We start from the raw sequence: 21694 nt of genomic DNA, 5'->3' as shown, positions 1-21694 counted from the left end.
TGACCTCTCGATTATGTTCAATAAATGTTCGATGGAACTAATGTCGGGCGAAATGGGTCGCCAAAGCATTCGCTCGAACTATCGACTGTTATTCAAGCCAATCGCGAGCAACAGTGACCCGATGATATGGCGCGTAGTAATCCATAAAAATTCCATCGTTGTTTGGGAACGTGACTCCCATGAATAGCTCCAAATGGTTCAAAAATAGCTCTAAGAACTATGGGACTTAACATCTGAAGTCATCAGTCCCCTAGACGTAGAACTACTTGAACCTAACTAACCTAAGGACATCACAAACATCCATGCCCGAGGCAGGATTAGAACCTGCGACCGTAGCAGCAGCGCAGTTCCGGACTGAAGCTCCAAATGGTCTGCAAGTAGCCGAACAGAACCATTTCCAGTCAGTGATCGGTTCAGTTTGACCAGAGGACCCAGTCCATTCCAAGTAAACACAGCCCACACCATTATGGAGCCACCACCAGCTTACACAGTGCCTTGATGACGACTTGCGTCCATGGCTTCGTGGGGTCTATGCCACACTCTAACCCTACCATCAGCTCTTACCAACTGAAACGAGATCTCATCTCATCAGGCCACGGTTTTCCAGTCGTCTAGGCTCCAATCAATATGGTCATGAGCCCTGGAGAGGCGCTGCAGGCGATGTCTTGCTGCTGGCAAAGGCACTCCCGTTATTTGTCTGCTGCCATATCCCATTAACGCCAAATTACACAACACTATCCAAACGGATACCCCGTTGTATGTCGCATATTGATTTGTGCGGTCATTTCACGCCGTGTTGCTTGTCTGTTAGCACTGACAACTACAGGGTGGCGCACGAAATGTGTTACCAATTTTTTCTTTCACAATTTAGAACGCACATTAGATATCCCGCTGGGATCTCTACAGCAGTACCAGCAGAGCTTGGAAAAACAAATGAGTTACGAAATGACGTGTAATTCACGATACTGCCGCTAGGAGACTAGTAAGCAGCAATGACTGACAATGGAAGACTGACAACACAGCAACGATCGGCAATTGTGTTACTTTTTCGTGAAACGAAAAGCCTTGTTGTGACTCAGAGGCGTTTTCGACAACAGTTTAACACACGATGGGTCCCTTGCAAGAAGACCATCCACAGGTTGTACGATAAATGTGTACAGGAAGGAACAGTACTGGAAGCGAAGCGACCTCGTCTTAAGCCTGTTTGTTCACCGGAGAATATTGAAGCGGTACGAGTTGCTGTACAGAGAAGTCCCGGGAAATCGTATAGAAAGGCAGCAGTGCAACTGGGAATATCCAGACGCTCCGTTCAACGCATTATTAAAAGTGACCTCCATATGTACCCATACAAGATGACCTATGCACAGAAGCTCACTGAAGAACACAGGCAGCAGAGACTACTGTTTGCTCAGTGGGCGGAGGATGGGGAAGAAACTCTCAACAACGTTTGGTTTTCAGACGAGCCGCATTTTCATTTAGACGATGTGGTTAACACGCTTTTGGGCCACTGAAAACCCACAAGTGCTTCATGAACGACAATATTATGCTCCGGGGATTACAGCGTGGGCAGAAATTTCCAGTCACGGATTTATTGGACCCTTTTTCTTTGAAGAAACTGTGAACAGAGAGCTTTATTTGAGTATGCTTCGCAATAGCTTCATTCCACAGCTTCTTGCTACTGCCTTGCCCTTCAGCACGCAGTGGTTCATGCAAGATGGCGCAAGGCCACATACTGCAAACACTATGTTGGAGTTTTTACACGAGCATTTCGACATGCGGATCATTTCACTCAGGTTTCCAGGTCGCTTCAATGACGGACAAAATTGGCCCCCCAATAGTCGAGACCTCAATCCATGTGACTTTTTCCTTTGGGGTACCTAAAGGAAAAAAATTTCCCGAAACGTCCACGTGATTTAATGGAGCTCAGAAGACTTATTCTTAAAGCTTGCAGTGAAATTACGGAAGACATGTGCCGTAGGGTAATCACTAGCTTTAGTGTTCGTTTGAAGGAAGTTAGGAAACGAAATGGTGGACTTATTGAGCATGTGCTGAGTTAGAACAAATCTCCATGGACGGCTCTTCATTGTAGTATATGTTCCTTTCAGATTGTATTGGCAATAAAGTTTATATTCAAAAACAAAATGGTCACACATTTCGTGCGCCACCTTGTATATGCAAACGCCGCTGCTCTCAGTCGTTAAATGAAGGCCTTCGGCCACTGCGTTGTCCGTGGTGACAGGTAATGTGTGAAATGTGGTAGTCTCGGCACACTCTTGACAGTGTGGATCTACGAGTATTGAATTCCCTAACGATTTCCGAACTGCGTCTAGCTCCGACTACCATTCTGCGTTCAAAGTCTGTTGAGTCCCGTCGTAAGGCCATAATCACGCCAAAAACCGTTTTACATGAATCACCTGAAAACAAATACAGCTCTTCCAATGCAGCGCCCTGTTATACCATGTGTACGCGATACTACCACATATGTGTATGTGCATATCGCTATCCCGTGGATTTTGTCACCTCACTATATTCCTCGCTCATGGGACTACAAGGACCTAATCAAATGGAACTGCAACGATCGCTCGGTGAACACTAAGCATACTTGGATAACATTGCGTTAACCACTGCACGGAAAGGTTTGGAACTCTTCTGTAGGCTCCATTTTCAGTAACTGAAAGCGGTGGGTGATGGGTTCTGGAAATGGACGCGGCATCATTACGACCTTTTCCGCAGACGGTCCTATTTCGGCCGGGGCAATTTTCCGCGCCAGCCGGCGCTTCCGGGCCTGCGCCGTTCCGCCCCATCGCGCTGCCCACAGCCCATTGGCACCGCCTGCGCAGTCAACATCGCAGCCAGGGGTAGTCGCCGCCGCCACAGGCAAATGCCAGCTAGTAAAAAGTTTTACGGTCCTGCTGGTAAAAACGCAGCGAAAGTAATCGCTCCGGAAAACGTGCAGGCGGGGAGAAACCTGTTGGGGACTGCCCATCGTAAACTGATGCACTCTCTCACTTTACTGTAAAACACCCTTGTTAAACTCGCCTACTCAAAAGGTTACTTACTTTTTCAAAAAATGGCTCTGAGCGCTATGGGACTTAACTTCTGAGGTCATCAGTCCCCTAGAACTTAGAACTACTTAAACCTAACTAATCTAAGGACATCACACACATCCATGCCCGAGGCAGGATTCGCACCTGCGACCTCTTCGCTACGACACCATCGTCTGTGATTAGTCAGCCACATCCTAGTTGCTATTGTATGAGCTTCAGTCTAATTCTTGCTGCATTCTTTATGATGAGGCTTTATTCGCTTGGAGACATACAAGATAAGTAAATCTTCTGCTTACTGCGTTAACTTCTTCGATAGCAATTTCTGCTCCTGTTCAGCTTTCCTACGATGACAGTTGCCACACCGCCTTGTAGCCCACCTCTCCATACCAACCTCTCAGTAACTCCATTTCGATCTCTGATAGCCGCGCGGGATCAGCCGAGCGGTCTAGCCGCTGCAGTCATGGACTGTGCGGCTTGTCCCGGCGGAGGTTCGAGTCCTCCCTCGGGCATGGGTGTGTGTATTTGTCCTTAGGATAATTTAGGTTAAGTAGTGTGTAAGCTTAGGGTCTGATGACCTTAGCAGTTAAGTCCCATAAGATTTCACCTACCTTTGAACCTTTTTTGTAACAAAAGCTTCACGACGCAAAGTGTCCTTAAATGTGTGCTTAAATGTGTGTGTGTGTGTGTGTGTGTGTGTGTGTGTGTGTGTGTGTGTGTGTGTGTGTGTCCCATACCATGACATATTCAGAGACATGATTCTTGTCTAACGGTACTTCATTGATTGTATTCATGTCTCCATTGTAAACTCCATGTTTCCACCTCTTTCCTTTTGCCTCTTAGCTGAGTCTATGAGGTGCGATTTAGTTGGTTCTTGTTTCATCTTAATGTTATGATGACTCTATGTCTAATTAGATTAATTTCGTTTTTTGTTTCTTATTCTCTGATTTCACATTACCATGTCTTTGTGCTTGCCAAACGTTACCTTGGCCATTGCGAGCATTATTGGTAGGGCCCTCCAACCATCGTGGGATTTTAACGATGTAACGCCCCAATTGGATAAGATATGGTACGATGTCTCTCGGTTGTGCTTCCAACAACTCTATCAATCAATGCCAAGCCGAATAACTGCTTGCATAAGGGCCATGGGTGGACCAACGCATTATTGACCTGATCAATTTGTGAAAACTACTTGTCTTGGATAAATCATCCATTGTTTCTGAAATTATAATCTTTTGTTTGTACATGTAGATCACATCTAAGGATTTCCGTCCAGTTGGAATAATCCCTTCGTGATGCATCGTTTTTTATTGTGTACATTCTCTGAAATTTATTCCTCAGATTAAGACCTCTGTTTGATACTAGTAGACTTCTCTTGGCCAGTATACGAGTGCAAAATTTAATGACATCTTACTTTGTCAAACTGAAGCTCGCTTCCGTTTTTGGAAAATACATTTTCATTTGCAGTGGTGATCAACTTTAACTGATCACGATCACCGCTAGATGGCGCCCATGACATGTTCGTTTCGTAATGCGATATTGTTTCAAATGATAATTCATGACAGTCGAAACCTGTTACATGTATTTAATTCAATAAATGCGACCAGTATCACAGTGTAAAAAAATGTACACTCCTGATCATAAATTAAGGATAATTGCAGAATGTGGTGCCACACAACGTGGCACTACACAAAACTGGCGCTAAGAGGATAGGCACATAGGGAACACACACGACACAAACCTGTAAGTCCACGGTATTGGTGATAAGTTGAGAAAACCGTCCCGAAACACATGCGCTACAAAACGCTACTGTTTCCTCCGCATGTACGCCGACACCAATATGGGATATGATCACCATGCACTCGTACACAAGCCGCACAACGGGTTGGCATACTCTGGATCAGGTGGTCGAGCAGCTGCTGGGGTATAGCCTCCCATTCTTTCACCAGTGCCTGTCGGAGCTCCTGAAGTGTCGTAGTGGTTTGAACCCGTGCAGCGATACGTCGACCGAGAGCATCCCCGAAGTGTTCGACGGGGTTTAGGTCTGGAGAACAGGAAGGCCACTCCATTCGCCTGATATCTTCTGTTTCAAGGTACTCCTCCACGATGGCAGCTCGGTGGGGCCGTGCGTTATCATCCATCAGGAGGAAGGTGGGATCCACTGCACCCCTGAAAAGGCGGACATACAGGTGCAAAATGACGTCCCGGTACACCTGACCTGTTACAGTTCCTCTGTGAAAGACATGCAGGGGTGTACGTGCACCACGCCATCAAACCACGTCCTCCATACAGGTCCCTTTCAAGGACATTAAGGGGGTTGGTATCTGGTGCCTGGTTCACGCCAGATGAAAACCCGCCGAGAATCACTGTTCAGACTATACCTGAACTCGTCCGTGAACATAGCCTGCGACCTCTGTTCCGATCACCATGTACTGTGTTCTTGACACCAGGCTTTACAGCCTCTCCTGTGACCAGGGATCAGTGGAATGCACCTTGCAGCTCTCCGGGAAAATAAACCATGCCTGTTCAGTCGTTGTAGACTGTGTGTCTGGAGACAACTGTTCCAATGGCTGCGGTAAGGTCCCGAGCAAGGCTACCTGCAGTACTCCGTGGCCGTCTGCGGGCACTGATGGTGAGGTATCGGTCTCCTTGTGGTGTTGTACACTGTGGACGTCCCGTACTGTAGCGCCTGGACACGTTTCCTGTCTGCTGGAATCGTTGCCGTAATTTTGAGACCACACTTTGTGGCACACGGAGGGTCCGTGCTACGACCTGCTGTGTTTGACCGGCCTCCAGTCGCCCTAGTATTCTACCCCTCATAACGTCATCAATATGTGTTCTTTGAGCCATTTTCAACACACAAGTAAGTCTGAAAACTTCTGCACACTTACTCGCTGCACCGTACTCTGGCATGCACCAACACACCTCTGCGTATGTGGACTGCTGCCAGCGCCACCGTGCGACGACCGCAGGTCAAATCTACATCTACATCTACATTTATACTCCGCAAGCCACCCAAGGTGTGTGGCGGAGGGCACTTTACGTGCCACTGTCCTTACCTCACTTTCCTGTTCCAGTCGCGTATGGTTCGCGGGAAGAACGACTGCCGGAAAGCCTCCGTGCGCGCTCGAATCTCTCTAATTTTACATTCGTGATCTCCTCGGGAGGTATAAGTAGGGGGAAGCAATACATTCGATACCTCATCCAGAAACGCACCCTCTCGAAACCTGGACAACAAGCTACACCGCGATGCAGAGCGCCTCTCTTGCAGAGTCTGCCACTTGAGTTTGCTAAACATCTCCGCAACGCTGTCACGCTTACCAAATAACCTTGTGACGAAACGCGCCGCTCTTCTTTGGATCTTCTCTATCTCCTCTGTAAACCCCACCTGGTACGGATCCCACACTGATGAGCAATACTCAAGTATAGGTCTAACGAGTGTTTTGTAAGCCACCTCCTTTGTTGATGGACCACATTTTCTAAGGACTCTCCCAATGAATCTCAACCTGGTACCCGCCTTACCAACAATTAATTTTATATATATAATCGTTCCGTACGCATACTCCCAGATATTTTACAAAAGTAACTGCTACCAGTGTTTGTTCCGCTATCATATAATCATACAATAAAGGATCCTTCTTTCTATGTATTCGCAATACATTACATTTGTCTGTGTTAAGGGTCAGTTGCCGCTCCCTGCACCAAGTGCCTATCCGCTGCAGATCTTCCTGCATTTCGCTGCAATTTTTTAATGCTGCAACTTCTCCGTATACTACAGCATAACCCGCTGGAACTTCCGACACTATTTACCAGGTCATATATATATATATATATTGTGAAACGAATTGGTCCCATAAAACTCCCCTGTGGCACACCAGAGGTTACTTTAACGTCTGTAGACGTCTCTCCATTGAGAAAAACATGCTGTGTTCTGTTTGCTAAAAACTCTTCAATCCAGCCACACAGCTGGTCTGATATTCCGTAGGTTCTTACTTTGCTTATCACGCGACAGTGCGGAAATGTATCGAATTCAAGGAAAATGGCATCTAGCTGGGAGCCTGTATCTAATATTTTCTGGGTCTCATGAACGAATAAAGCTAGTTGGGTCACACACGATCGCTGTTTCCGGAATCCATGTTGATTCCTACAGAGTAGATTTTGGGTTTCCAGAAACGGCATGATACGCGAGCAAAAAACATGTTCTAAAATTCTACAACAGATCGACGTCAGAGATATAGGTCTATAGTTTTGCGCATCTGCTCGACGACCCTTCTGGAAGACTGGGACTACCTGTGCTCTTTTCCAATCATTTGGAACCTTCCGTTCCTCTAGAGACTTGCGGTACACGGCTGTTAGAAGGGGGCCCAAGTTCTTTCGCGTACTGTGTGTAGGAATCGAATTGGTATCCCGTCAGGTCCAATGGACTTTCCTCTGTTGAGCGATTTCAGTTGCTTTTCTATTCCTTGGACACTTATTTCGATGTCAGCCATTTTTTCGTTTGTGCGAGGATTTAGAGAAGGAACTGCAGTGCGGTCTTCCTCTGTAAAACAGCTTTGGAAAAAGCACCGCATGGTCATATCCGGAGGTGATTTAAACCCGCAAACCGCCCACCAGAGTGGTGTTTCACCATGTATCAGCATTATCCTTAGTTTATGGGCATGTGTATATTTTACTGAAAGTTTAATAATTTGTGTTGTGGGATCTCTGTCTTCCGCTGTTTACTTCTAGGTGTAGCTATCATCTCGCAGAGCTCCCGTACCGCTTTCCGGCATTGCAAGTACGTTGTAGAGCAGTGGAGACGCGGCACACGCGATGAACGGTTCCGCAGCCGCTGCAGGCGTCGTCCGCTGCGAACAGCTGTCGGCGTGTCGCGTCGCGCAGCCGCGGCCACCACCGTTACCGCGCCGGAGACCCGCTAGCTGCGACAACGACGCGCCGGCCGCCGTGTCTTGTCTGCCGTAGCGCTGGACACAGCCGCCAAGGCGGGCAGGCCGAATGGAGTAACTCGGAATGCTACAGGCCGTGACGCAGCCTTATTGTGCGTCCTGCGCTGCTTACGTGTAACTTCATTTAAACGTTAAACATCCTGTCGGTCTGTGGAAAGCCGGCAAAGAAGAGAGTCGAAGGTTTAAAATGTGGTGTTACAGCATATTGAAGGTGAAGTGGATTTGTAAAGTACGCAAAGAGGAGGTTGTACGCAGAATTGGTGAGGAATGTGTGGAAAATATTTGCTAGAAGAAGGGCTAGCACGACACGACTGTTTCAGGAAAACAGGAAATAACTTACACGGCACTAAATGTCTCCGCAGACGGCAAAAATACACTACCGGCCAGCCTGGATGTGGTTTTTAGGCGGTTTTCCACATCCCGCTACGTGAATACTGGGTTGGTCTCCACGTTCCGCCTCAGTTACACGACTCTCAGACATCTGAAAACTCTTCCATGAATACCACTAGACGCAGACAGGAGGGGTACACTAATTCCGTCCCGGGGGGTATGGGGGCCGGCAGGAAGGGCATCCGGCCACCCCTAAAACTAACCTTGCCAAATCCGTTATAACCACGCCGAACCTGCGAACGCTGCGGGACTATAGCGTAAGCGAAAGAAAGAGAGAAAGATATATGAGATGCTTCGAAATTTATCGTCTCCCTGCGAATTCCTCGTCCTCGGCTGTACTGGGTGTAGATGCACTACCCAATAGTGACGTATGAAAATATTTACCAGACCGGGACTCACAGTCCACTAAATTCATCACCTAATGCTCGCAACATTACTTCGATCCGCGCAGTACGGTGAATGAGAAAACGAGGAATCGTGACTAATATTGTTGCCGTCGTGTGCCCGCCTAGGCATGTAAGACAGACATTTCCGTTATGGGAATTCAAGTTAGGTGACGAATTTGGTGGACTACGACCTGTGAAGTTTGGGGTCCGTCCCGGGAGCGTCTACAGATAGCCAAGCCAAAGTGGTTCAGGCGACCACTCGTGTTAAGCAGGAAATCCAGGTTCGACTCCCTGTGTGGAACAAGCTTTCATGTGTCACTATTGGACAGTAGTTCCGTACCTAATAAAGCACATGTCAATGAATTGTCAATCAGCGAATTAATTTCGAAGTACCCACATTCAGATTTTCCATGATTTTCTTAAATCGCTTACGATACATGTAAGAATGGTTCCTTAGGCACGACAAAGCCATTTCCTTCTCCATCTTTCGCGATTCAGAGCTTGGACATCGGCGAGACGTTAGACTCCTTCCTTTTCGTAACCACCGAAACAAGTTCCAAGTACCATCTAGACACGAATCACCGCCGACAGGTTGACTATTGTATGTGACAGGACGACGCTAAGGTAGGTATCAGAGACGCAACCCGCGTGTGCCACAGAAACGGTAAAGAGGCAAGGACTAGAGGAGGCGGGGTCCAGGGTCAAGCGGAAAAAGGTCGGCTGTTGGCGGTAGCGCGCCGCCGCCCCTGGAGGCGGAGGAGACGGGGGCGGGGGTGGGGCCATGACACGACCTACATGCCACATGCCACGTGCCGCCTCCCACGCGCCACGCAATGCACCTGTTTGGCACCGCGTTCCGGCCTTGTCCCGCGTTCCACACCGTTACCTCCAAACGGTTCCCACAAGATACTGACGGCCTGCCGTCACCTACTCTACTTGCTGCTCAGGTCATCGTGCTATAGCGCTGCGGTTACTTCTTTCTGAGGCGTAAAACATAAAGGTTCGAATGTGTGCTGTCACGAAACTAAATTATTTTCAAAAGAACATTACCGTTATTACTATTCAAAACAATGTACACTACTTGCCATTAAAATTGCTACACCACGAAGATGACGTGCTACAGACGCGAAATTTAACCGACAGGAAGAAGATGCTGTGATATGCAAATGATCAGCTTCTCAGAGCATTCACACAAGGTTGGCGCCGGTGGCGACACCTAGAAAGTGCTGACATGAGGAAAGTTTCCAACCGATTTCTCATACACAAACTGCAGTTGACCGGCGTTGCCTGGTGAAACGTTATTGTGATGCCTCGTGTAAGGAGGAAAAATTCTTTCCATCACGTTTCCGACTTTGATAAAGGTCGGATTGTAGTCTATCGCGATTGCGGTTTATCGTATCGCGACATTGCTGCTGGCGTTGGTCGAGATCCAATGACTGTTAGCAGAAAATGGAATCGGTCGGTTCAGGAGGGTAATACGTAACGCCGTGCTGGATCCTAACGGCCTCGTATCACTAGCAGTCGAGATGACAGGCATCTTATCCGCATGGCTGTAACGGATCGTGCAGCCACGCTTCGATCCCTGAGTCGAGAGATGGGGACGTTTGCAAGACAACAACCATCTGCACGAACAGTTCGACGACGTTTGCAGCAGCATGGACTATCAGCTCGGAGACCATGGCTGCGGTTACCCTTAACGCTGCATCACAGACAGGAGCGCCTGCGATGGTGTACTCAACGACGAACCTGGGTGCACGAATGGCAAAACGTCATTTTTTCGGATGAATCCAGGTTCTGTTTACACCATCATGATGGTCGCATCCGTGTTTGGCGACGTCGCGGTGAACGCACATTGTAAGCGTGTATTCATCATCGCCATACTGGCGTATCACCCGGTGTGATGGTATGGGGTGCCATTGGTTACACGTCTCGATCACCTCTTGTTCGCATTGACGACACTTTGAACAGTGGACGCTACATTTCAGATGTGTTACGACCCGCGGCTCTACCCTTCGTTCGGTCCCTGCGAAAACCTACATTTCAGCAGGATAATGCACGACCGCATGTTGCAGGTCCTGTATGGGCCTTTCAGTATACAGAAAATGTTCGACTACTGGCCTGGCCAGCACATTCTCCAGATCTGTCACCAATTGAAAACGTCTGGTCAATGGTAGCCGAGCAACTGCCTCGTCACAATACGCCAGTCACTACTCTTGATGAACTGTGGTATCGCGTTGAAGCTGCATGGGCAGCTGTACCTGTACACGCCATCCAATCTCTGACTGAGTGAATGCCTAGGCGTATCAAGGCCGTTATTACGGCCAGAGGTGGTTGTTCCGGGTACTGATTTCTCAGGATCTATGTACACAAATTGCGCGAAAATTTAATCAAACGTCAGTTCTAGTATAATATATTTGTCCAATGAATGCCCGTTTATCATCTGCATTTCTTCTTGGTGTAGCAGTTTTAATGGCCAGTAGTGTAATACTAACTGCGTTAGTTAGTTACCAGTAACTACACTTTTTTTTCATCTGCGACAGTAAAACTAAGATAGAGACGTCACTTATAATTAAATATCGAATGAAAATGCATTCTTCGTGTTGTATATAGTTCCCGCAGTGGAATAGAAATTGCTTCATTGTAAAACTCGCAACAGATACACGAACCTACTGACAGTACAAAGCAACAGTATCTATATAATGGCTACTATATTGGCGTACAGCTTACATAGTTACTGTATTATTATTATACATTCGTTTATAACAGTAAGAAAATGAGTTAACTATGCTGGATTTCGTATTTTATCACTAGTTGGACACTGCCCAGGCGTCTAGGACTTGGCGACGTATCGGCGGATATTGCCTGCATATCTCTATAAAGTGGTTTTTTGTAGTTGGCAGATGGATATTTTATCAATAGCAATGGTTTTCAAGTGCCTGTTAAGATCTTTTGGCACTTCTTCCAGTGTTGTTACTATTACTGGAAGTGGTCAGACACAAAGCACTGACAGCGTGAAGTCTTATAATTTCTGCCAGTCAGAAGTAAGGAGCCACGTAACCAGTGATTTACAAATAGTCAGTTGTCATATTGCACATATACTGACGGAAAAGAACGGAACACCAGGAAAGAGTTGTACGAAACAAACGAAAGTTGGTACGCTTGTTTGTACATCTTAAAGATGATGTATATTAAAATTTCGCTCCAGTCGCATAAGACTGGCGCTATTAGCGCCACTATGAGAATGAAAATCAGTTTTGCCTTAAATATACGCAGTAAGGTCGTGATTGTTAGTTACGTTTGAGACTGACGTTAGTCAAGAACGCCGTTAAGGCGACAAAGACCTGTACATATTAAGTTACCACACACAAAAAATATCTGCACTTATACGTAACACCCGGTGTGCACCAGGATTGTTGATATTTCTATAAATACCGGGAATCCAAAATATCGATATTTAAAGTTATATCATTACTGACCATCGATATATCTAAGAAAAGATTCGTTATATTGATATACCGACAGAAAAGATATCTACATACATACCTATCAAAAAATCGGTTACACATTGTGTTGAGACCGAGCGAGGTGGCGCAGTGGTTAGACACTGGACTCGCATTCGGGAGGACGACGGTTCAATCCCGCGTCCGGCCATCCTGATTTAGGTTTTCCGTGATTTCCCTAAATCACTCCAGGCAAATGCCGGGATGGTTCCTCTAAAAGGGCACGGCCGACTTCCTTCCCCATCCTTCCCTAATCCGATGAGACCGATGACCACGCTGTCTGGTCTCCTTCCCCAAACCAACCAACCAACCACATTGTGTTGTGTACATAGTTCCGCGTAGTCAGCGCGTACACAACTTTCCCTCTAGAGCGCGCCCCGCTAAGCACAACAGCGAAGGCGCAGCGCTCGTCCGTCTCCGCCTACGAGATGGCGCTGCCATAGAGACGGACCAAATTCTGCTTCCGCCGATCCGCGTATTAATATGTAACGCAGCCAATGAGATTGCTGCTAACGTAGAACCTTTTCTCCTCGCGGATCACACTCGCGCAGTGTACAGACCTCCGATTAGTCAGTCTGCATTTGTCTGCACCAGTCTGTACTATTCTGCATTAGTCTGTACCAGTCTGTACGAGTTCTAGATTTGTCTGTACCAGTCTGTACGAGTTCTACATTGGTCTGCACCAGTCTATAGTCAAGTTTCAGTCTGCGCCTAATAACATTACTATATTCCTGTACATAGCCATGAAGATAAATGTATAAACACTTTTGTCAAGTATCAGAGATATATGTGAGAATAAGATTAACGTACCAATACCAAAGGAACTTCAGATTGTCGATTGTAAATAGCATCCAGAACCAAGTTAAGTAATTTTTATGCTTGTTATTATTTTAATAAATGTGTGAAAATTAATCAAGTTCTGCTTAAAGTTGGTCACTGTCAATCTGCTACTCTAAGCGTGCAAGTGGCATTTCTATCGTCTGACCTAACGGCAGAAGATAAACACGCCACGATAAGACCACGAGACATATTGCTGACACTCGCCTACTTCGTTAGAGCGACAACTCAAATAATCTGATGGTGTGTGTACTGAAGGTCTTACAGTACGCACACCACAGATTGTAAATAAACTGCCTGTTTTAGAGCTGTATATTTAAGTATTAATTTATTATTAGATATTCTGTATATCAACAAGCTAGCAGTCTGCAAGGAAAAGTTGGACTTCCAGGTTTAGCGATAACCACTTTGCTAACAATGGTAACTGCATGTAAGTAGCACAAGAAAAGGTGTCCGATGGGTCGTCACACATCGGATTTATCCCGAACGCTTCATGTCGACTTGCCTGTTTTTTTCATTAATGCCAACGTCAGCGACCTAGCAGTTGTAGTTTCAAAATCGCGTGGTGAAGCTAAACGTTGCAGCTTCTATTGGTGGCGCCGAGCGCCCATTACGTCAACATTTCCTTCACACATCTCCTCCCACCGCACAGACCAATCTTGTTACTTAGATTCTTGCTCATCATTTTCAGCAAATGATTTTGAAGAAGCCCGATGTCAAGAAACAGCACACTAATTGCGTTGAGAATTGTTTTTTAACGCACTGGTGTGGTTTTTCTTTACTTGTTATTCCATTCATATTGCCAACCCCCTCGCAGTTGAACAGTGCAATTGGACATCTTCTTTTGTGCCACATGTAAGTGCTCCACACAATCAAAGAGAAAGACTGGACGTGATGAAAGCGCAAAAAGTAATACTACAGTTTCTAACAACCCTACCACAACAAAGGTCAAAAATTAATTATGATTGTAGTGTTGCTCACGCTGCTAAATATTGCATTTTCGGGCAACAACAAAGTTATATTACGTGGCAGGTGTCATTAGAGCACAGTTAATAAATTCATTTCTTGAAATAATGGATAAACTAGGCACTCATCTTTTCGTGTTTCCCACGCTGGTCTCGTTGTGAACTCATGGCTCAATCGTCGAAAATCTAGGTAGTGATGATTCCAAGTTCGGATTCAAAGAGGCCTAGGTGTTATTCTGCGATATTCAAAAGTTTTGTAGATGTGTTTCATAAACCATTCTTGAAGATTAAACTTTTGCAAGTTAGGACAATGGTGATGTACAAGAGTAATCAGCACTCCGAATTTAAGTTACACTTCTTTTTTATTACGTTTGTTGCAATATCACGTAACTCGTTCCAAAACATCACTTCGCAATATAAAACATACTTGAAAATATCTTCCTCACTGTTAAAGTTCACATTTCATAAACTGACTACAATTTGCGTCTTTTTAACATGACGACCAAAGCATGACTCTAATAACCGCTTGCGCGCCCAAAAATCAGAGTTACAAGTACGTCAAAGATCATAGTGACAAAAGAAAGAATACACATAAGAATAATATCATTGCAATGTATACATATCGATGTATCGAAGTACCTCTACATTAACGAAATCAAATCTGAATGTTGTCACAGAAATATGTTAACTATTTTACAGGAACGCAGTAGAATATTGCTGGTATCGAGAGGTTGAGGTGAGGTGCCGTAAATGTTACGTAATTCAAGTACCATTACAAGTTTCAGAAGGAGGTCTTTAAATAATTGCCGAAAACTGTTAAAAAATATAAAGGAAAAATCTCGGCACTCCATAATGCCACATGGAATCGATATATCTATAAATCGCGTTAACCGTCATCGCCCGGTATATCGACTCATTTTGGAAATTGTATCGATGTATCTACACATCGATAGTTTGTCAGCAGCCCTAGTGTACACCCTTTCATTAACAGAACGCGGCATACACTTTTTGAATGGAATCTCTATGCTTTCAAGCGGCAAGCAACAAGTGACACTATGTCAGTTAACCACGCCCGTCAGATGATCGGAAGAGAAGGAAACTGTAAGGCCACATGTTCTTTAGCAAACGATGCCGCTTTTATCTTGGACGCACTGTATGTTTTGAGCTGATTTTGTTTAAAAATTTGACATAAGCTATGAAGGAGGCACTGTTAATATAACTGTTAGGTGTCCTAATGTACCTACAGGAAGTGATATGCTGTAGCGTCCTAAAATTTCTACGCTGGCAGCCAGTCTGATAGTTTTTCCCCAGTTCAAACCACCACTCGAGGAACTTCATGCATGCTGTGCAGTGCAGGAAGTTTGCTTCTTGTGTAAAGCGGTCACCCGGACGAAAGGGGTCTGCAAGGCAGTGGCAAGGCCTGAGTCACGAACCTTTCCCCTAGGGCGACCTTCAGCGCAGAGCCGCTACCGTTCCACCAGCTCACGGACGGTAGCCGTCGAATACTGTGCGCTAGATCGCTGGCAGCTGCTGGCCGGCAATGTTTCGTGCTGCAGTCACGGTAGTGACACCAGTTTTGGACATTTCACTGAACTCTTCATTCAGTTTGACATCGCGAGATGTACGTAGGTCGTGATGAAATGAGTAAGACAAAAAATGCTTCAAATGGCTCTAAGCACTACGGGACTTACCATCTCAGGTCGTGAGTCCCATAGACTTAGAACTACTTAAACCTAACTAACCTAAGGACATCACACACATCCATGCCCTAGGCAGGATTCGAACCTGCGACCGTAGCAGCAGCGCGGTTCCGGACTGAAGCGCCTAGAGCCGCTTGGCCGTAGTGGCCGGGTAAGTAAGACAATAACACTTTGTGAAGAAGGTTGTACTTATGCAGAAATACCATAGAAACTGCGAGAAGAGCTGCTTAGTCGGATACGAGGAAAGTCTGCAAGAATTTGCGTCAGCCAAAGCCGCTGCAAGAACCGGCAGAAAAGGAACCTTAACTGATGAAGACTGTCGTGGACTAAGCCGTATTTCTCTGCAAAGTCGTCGGCGTACCGCAAAAGATGTACATGCCATCTCCAATACTTCAGGGGTTGAAGTTTCTGATCAAACAGTCAGAGAAAACCTTTGGGAATTTTTTTTTTTTTTAAACAAAGACATATTTACGCCAGTAACTGTAACACTTTCTTTATTTCAAGACTGCAATTTCGGCCTTAGGCCATTATCAAGTGCAGATTTTTGTGGCTTTACGTCATGTCAACTTAAAATGAGCTGACACATTTATATGTAGTTGTCATTACTATTAAATACATTCGTGACGCTGTTGCATATTTCGAGTACACGTATCCATATGCCATAAAACAACATAGTCTGTAGACACTCATCTTCGTTAGCCCATCACTAGTCACATATGCACTAAACTGTAGCGGCAGATTACTGTTTACATGCTACTCATGTGACGTCTTTTATAAAGTTCTACATGACTGTGAATCCCAGGTATAAAAAGTTAACTCCCTGTAAATGGTTTACGAGAGAGCACTCCAAGAAGGAAGTCTTATCTGAAAAAAAGGTAGAGTCAGAAACGTATGCAGCGGGCTTTTGCACACAGGGTGGAATGGCAAGAAGACTGGGCTAGCCTCATTTGGAATGATGACACTAAGATCAGTACATTTGGAAGGGATGGAATTCATTTCTTTCACCGTTGTGCAGGCGAAAAATTGTTGCTTTAACGCACCACTGCCACTATGAAGCATCCTTTCAGTATCATTACGGGAGGCTGCATTGCAAGACTCGGCATTATGCGTCTACAAATGTTTGGAGGCAACATTAAGGCCAAAAAGTACAAAGAAGAATTACTAGTGTTGAAATTTCTGCCCTCTATTCATGTTTCAAAGTAACAACATTCACAGAATCGTTCAGTAAGGCAGACCGTCATGTCACAGCACTAGAATCAGTAAGAAATGATTCGCTGACCATCACATTAGTATGCTGACTTGGCCTGGAAACAGAACCCACCTCTGTCCGATTTAGAACTTGCGGCAACGGCTAAAAATTGTAGTTTCACGGTGGAATCCCAGCAACAAGAGGGAACTGCTGTAGGCTTCCGTCAGTTCATGGTTCAGAGTTGTTAACCCAGAAGGTCATCATCTGGTAGACTCGATGCCGCACACGATGGAGGCGGTGATTGCATCAAATAGATATCCCACCCGAAATACTGAGAAACATACGTCTATTCCAAATAATTTGTAACTTTTTGAAATTGTTGAGTTGGGATTATTTTTTTTGGATTTTAATTAAATTTTTATATTTCAGCTCAAATCTTTCTAAAGGATTATAATGTATATTTCAGCTATAATAAAATCCTGGCTGGAATATTTAATGAATATCTACAGTACTGGCCATTAAAACTATTACACCACGAAGATGAAGTGCTACAGACGCGAAATTTAACCGACAGGAAGAAGATGCTGTGATATGCAAATGATTAGCTTTTCAAGCATTCACACAAGGTTGTCGCAGGTGGCGACACCTACAACGTGCTGACATGAGGAAAGTTTCCAACCCATTTCTCATAAACAAACAGCAGTTGACCGGCGTTGCCTGGTAAAACGTTGTTGTGATGCCTCGTGTAAGGAGGAGAAATGCGTACCATCACGTTTCCGACTTTGATAAAGGTCGAATTGTAGCCTATCGCGATTGCAGTTTACCGTATCGTGACATTACTGCTCGCGTTGGTCGAGATCCAATGACTGTTAGCAGAATATGGAATCGATGGGTTCAGAAGGGTAATACGGAACGCCGTGCTGGATCCCAAAGGCCTCGTATCACTAGCAGTCGAGATGACAGGCATCATATCCGCATGGCTGTAACGGATCGTGCAGCCACGTCTCGATCCCTGAGTCAACACAGGGGGACGTTTGCAAGACAACAACCATCTGCACGAACAGTTCGACGACGTCTGCAGCAGAATGGACTGACTATCAGCTCGGAGACCATGGCTGTGGTTACCCTTGAGTCTGCATCACAGGCAGGAGCGCCTGCAATGGTGTACTCAACGACGAACCTGGGTGCACGAATGGCAAAAGCTTATTTTTTCGGATGAATCCAGGTTCTGTTTACAGCATCATGCTGGTCGCATCCGTGTTTGGCGACATCGCGGTGAACGCACATTGGATGCGAGTATACGTCATCGCCATACTGGCGTATCACCCGGTGTAATGGTATGGGGTGCCATTGGTTACACGTCTCGGTCACCTCTTGTTCGCATTGACGGCACTTTGAATAGTGGACGTTACATTTTAGATGTGTTACGACCCGTGGCTATACCCTTCATTCGATCCCTGCGAAACCCTACATTTCAGCAGAATAATGCACGACCACATGTTGCAGGTTCTGAATACAGAAAATGTTCGTCTGCTGCCCTGGCCAGCACATTGTCCAGATCTCTCACCAATTGAAAACGTCTGGTCAATGGTGGCCGAGCAACTGGCTTGTCACAATACGCCAGTCACTACTCTTGATGAACTGTGGTATCGTGTTGAAGCTGCATGGTCAGCTGTACCTGTACACGCCATCCAAGCTCTCTTTGACTCAATGCCCAGGCGTATCAATGTTGTTATTACGGCCAGAAGTGGTTGTTCTAGGTACTGATTTCTCAGGATCTATGCAGCCAAATTGCGTGAAAATGTAATCAAATGTCAGTTCTAGTACAATATATTTGTCCAATGAATACCCGTTTATCATCTGCATTTCTTCTTGGTGTAGCTATTTTAATGGCCAGTAGTGTATAATGTATATTTCAGCTAAATTAAAATCCTGGCTGGAATATTTAATGAATATCTATAAAGTGTCCACAATTAATGTCCTGCTGTAGCTACAGATAGGACTTGTTCTACGTCACAAGCTAATACTTTGAAATGGATGAAATAAATAAGGGCCGTAAATTCAACTAAATGACTAGGAATTACAATTACGAACAATTTAAATTGGAAGGAACACATAGAAAATGTTGTGAGGAAGGCGGACCAAAGACTGTATTTTATTGGCATAACGCTTAGAAAAACGTAACAGAGCTACTCCACGCTTGGCCGTCCTCTTTGGGAGTACTGCTGCGCGGTCTGGGATCCTTACCAGATAGGATTAACGGAGTACATCAAGAGAGTTCAAAGAGCAGCAGCGCGTTTTGTATTATCGCGAAAATGGGGCAGAGAGTTTTGCTGACACGATACAGGATTTGGGGTGGACATCATTAAAACAAATGCGTTTTTCGTTGCGGCGGAATCTTCTTACGAAATTTAAATCACCAAATTTCTTCTCCGATTGCGAAAATGCTTTGTTGACGCCGACCTAGGTAGGGAGAAGCGATTATCATAATAAAATAAGGGAACTCAGAGCACGTACGGAAAGAGATAGGTGTTTGTTATTTCCGCGCGCAATTCGAGATTGGAATAATAGAGAATTTTTGTGAAGATGGTTAGATGAACCCTCTGCCACGCACTTAAGTGTGATTTACAGAGTGTCCATGTAGATGTAGATCTTTACAACGAGAACACCAGTTAGTTTACGAACTGCAACACAATTTATCTCAGCTGGTATTAAGGATAATTTTTTCTCTATTACCATAGTGTGGGTAAAGATCTCGAGCTTTCAGTTATTTTTATTGCTGTCACCGTCAAAAATTAAGAACGGAACTTCCGAGAAACGTTGCAGTACTTTCCGTAAATACGGAAAAGGCGGAAAATCTCTACAAGGTAGTTTACAGCTACACTGTACTTGACAGACAGCTACATGAACAACAGTTTGTGGTATTGCGAAAAATAAAGGGAACCCGCTGGTGATGCTGAAGCGTCACTTGGACATGTATGGGCAAAAAGACAAGAAAATTATGTGTGCTCCAGGCAGAATGCTTTCAAAAACGTAAACATCTGATTAATAAAGTTACGGTGGCATCATATGCCCCTGGTCACTATTTGTGTAGGTCAGTAGAGATTATAACTATCTTTAATGTCGCAGAAGTTTTTCAATGTGTTGTGCGTTTCCACCTGTATACTTGACTACCGGTAAGCGAAATGAATTTTAAATTGAACGTACTATTACTACACTGTCATCTTGATGCCGTGTCCTCGTTGAAATTTAAAAGTAGGTGGAATAACATAGTTGCCGCCCGCCCGGTTGGCCGTGCGGTTTAATTCACGGCTTTCCGGGCGGGAAGGAACGCCTGGTCCCCGGCACGAATCCACCCGGCGGATTTGTGTCGAGGTCCGGTGAACCGGTCAGTCTGTGGATGGTTTTTAGGCGGTTTTCCATCTGCCTCGTCGAATGCGGGCAGGTTCCCCTTATTCCGCCTCAGTCACACTATGTCGGCGATTGCTGCGCAAACAAGTTCTCCACGTACGCGTACACCACCATTACTCTACCACGCAAACATAGCGGTTACACTCGTCTGGTGTGAGACGTTCCCTGAGGGGTCCACCGGGGGCCGAAGCGCACAATAACCCTGTGTTCGGTGTTGGGCGGCGGAGGGATGAAGTGGACTGCGGCAGTCGTCGTATGGTTGTGGATCACTGCGACTGCGGCGGGGACGGAGCCTCTCCGTCGTTTCTAGGTCCCCGGTTAACATACAGTACATAGTTGCCTTTTTTACTTAAGCTTGAGGCATAGCAGCTTGTTTAATAATAAACGCGTGAGCCCCAAATCAAGTGACAGGAGCACGGGCTAGGCTGCGTACTCACTGTCGATCTCGTAGGTGCGCCATCCGTAGGCGACGTTGAGCTCCTTCTTGCCGTCGAAGAGACCGAAGTGGACGCGGCCGTCCGACTCGTGCGGGTTGGGGATGCGGCGCGCGCGCGCCACCACCCAGAACTTGGTGCCCAGGGCCGCCACCAGCAGCGCGATCGCCAGGCACGAGCCGAAGAACGTCGCGAAGATGGCGCCCCGCCGGAACAGCTCCATGGCCAGGCCGCGCCGCGCGAAGTCAGTCGCCCAGCATTGCGACAACACGCCACACGCCCTGCGTACATAGAGAAAGAAGACACCATAAACAACAGTTACTCACTCGTATAACCGTTGACTGACTGTAGGGGGATTCAAGGAGATTTAGACATAATTTCTGTTTGAGTTTCACTACGTCCATCCTTATTACAGCTGGTTGCGGGATAGTCGAATGTCGAATCAAAATACCCTCCAGCCGTCTAAATTTCCAAATTGTTATTTTTTTGAGCAAACAGTTTCGGCAATATTTTATGTCATCTTCAGTACCCCTGACCCACGTATTGGGTGATTCCCACCTGTAGTCCAGCCAAAATAGGGGCCATCATTCACTGACCGGTCTCTGTAGATTTTTGACACGTCTGACAAGTCGGCAAGTGATGATCCAAGGGGTCGCTGTGTCAAAAATCTACATAGACCACTCATTGAATGCTGGCCCCTATTTTCACTGGTCATAAAGTGGGAGTCTCCCTAGTACATGTCTTTCAGAGGGCCTAAAGAGGGCGTAATATATCGCCAAAACTAGTTGCTGAATAAAATAACAATTTGGAAAAAAAATGGTTCAAATGGCTCTGAGCACTATGGGACTTAACATCTGAGGTCATCAGTGCCCTAGAACTTAGAACTACTTAA

At 45.7% G+C, this 21694-nt stretch overlaps 1 protein-coding gene across 2 annotated transcripts in view; it reads right to left on the bottom strand.

Annotated features, from left to right (window-relative positions):
* The window catches only part of LOC124605785, a 214802-nt gene that overhangs the window by 139057 nt on the left and 54051 nt on the right, over positions 1-21694 (bottom strand). Inside the window, exon 2 of one of the 2 annotated variants that reach the window (XM_047137675.1) lies at positions 20806-21087. In XM_047137675.1, the coding sequence (XP_046993631.1) occupies positions 20806-21025 (220 nt within the window). In that variant the 5' untranslated portion in view covers positions 21026-21087. The remainder of the gene's footprint in view (positions 1-20805; positions 21088-21694) is intronic. The other variant, XM_047137674.1, reaches the window with a different exon arrangement.

This window comes from Schistocerca americana, chromosome 3, assembly GCF_021461395.2.
Source record: "Schistocerca americana isolate TAMUIC-IGC-003095 chromosome 3, iqSchAmer2.1, whole genome shotgun sequence".
NCBI classification, from domain to species: Eukaryota; Metazoa; Arthropoda; class Insecta; order Orthoptera; family Acrididae; genus Schistocerca; species Schistocerca americana.
Note: the sequence above shows the minus strand (reverse complement) of the source record. Positions and strands in the feature narration are given on the sequence as shown.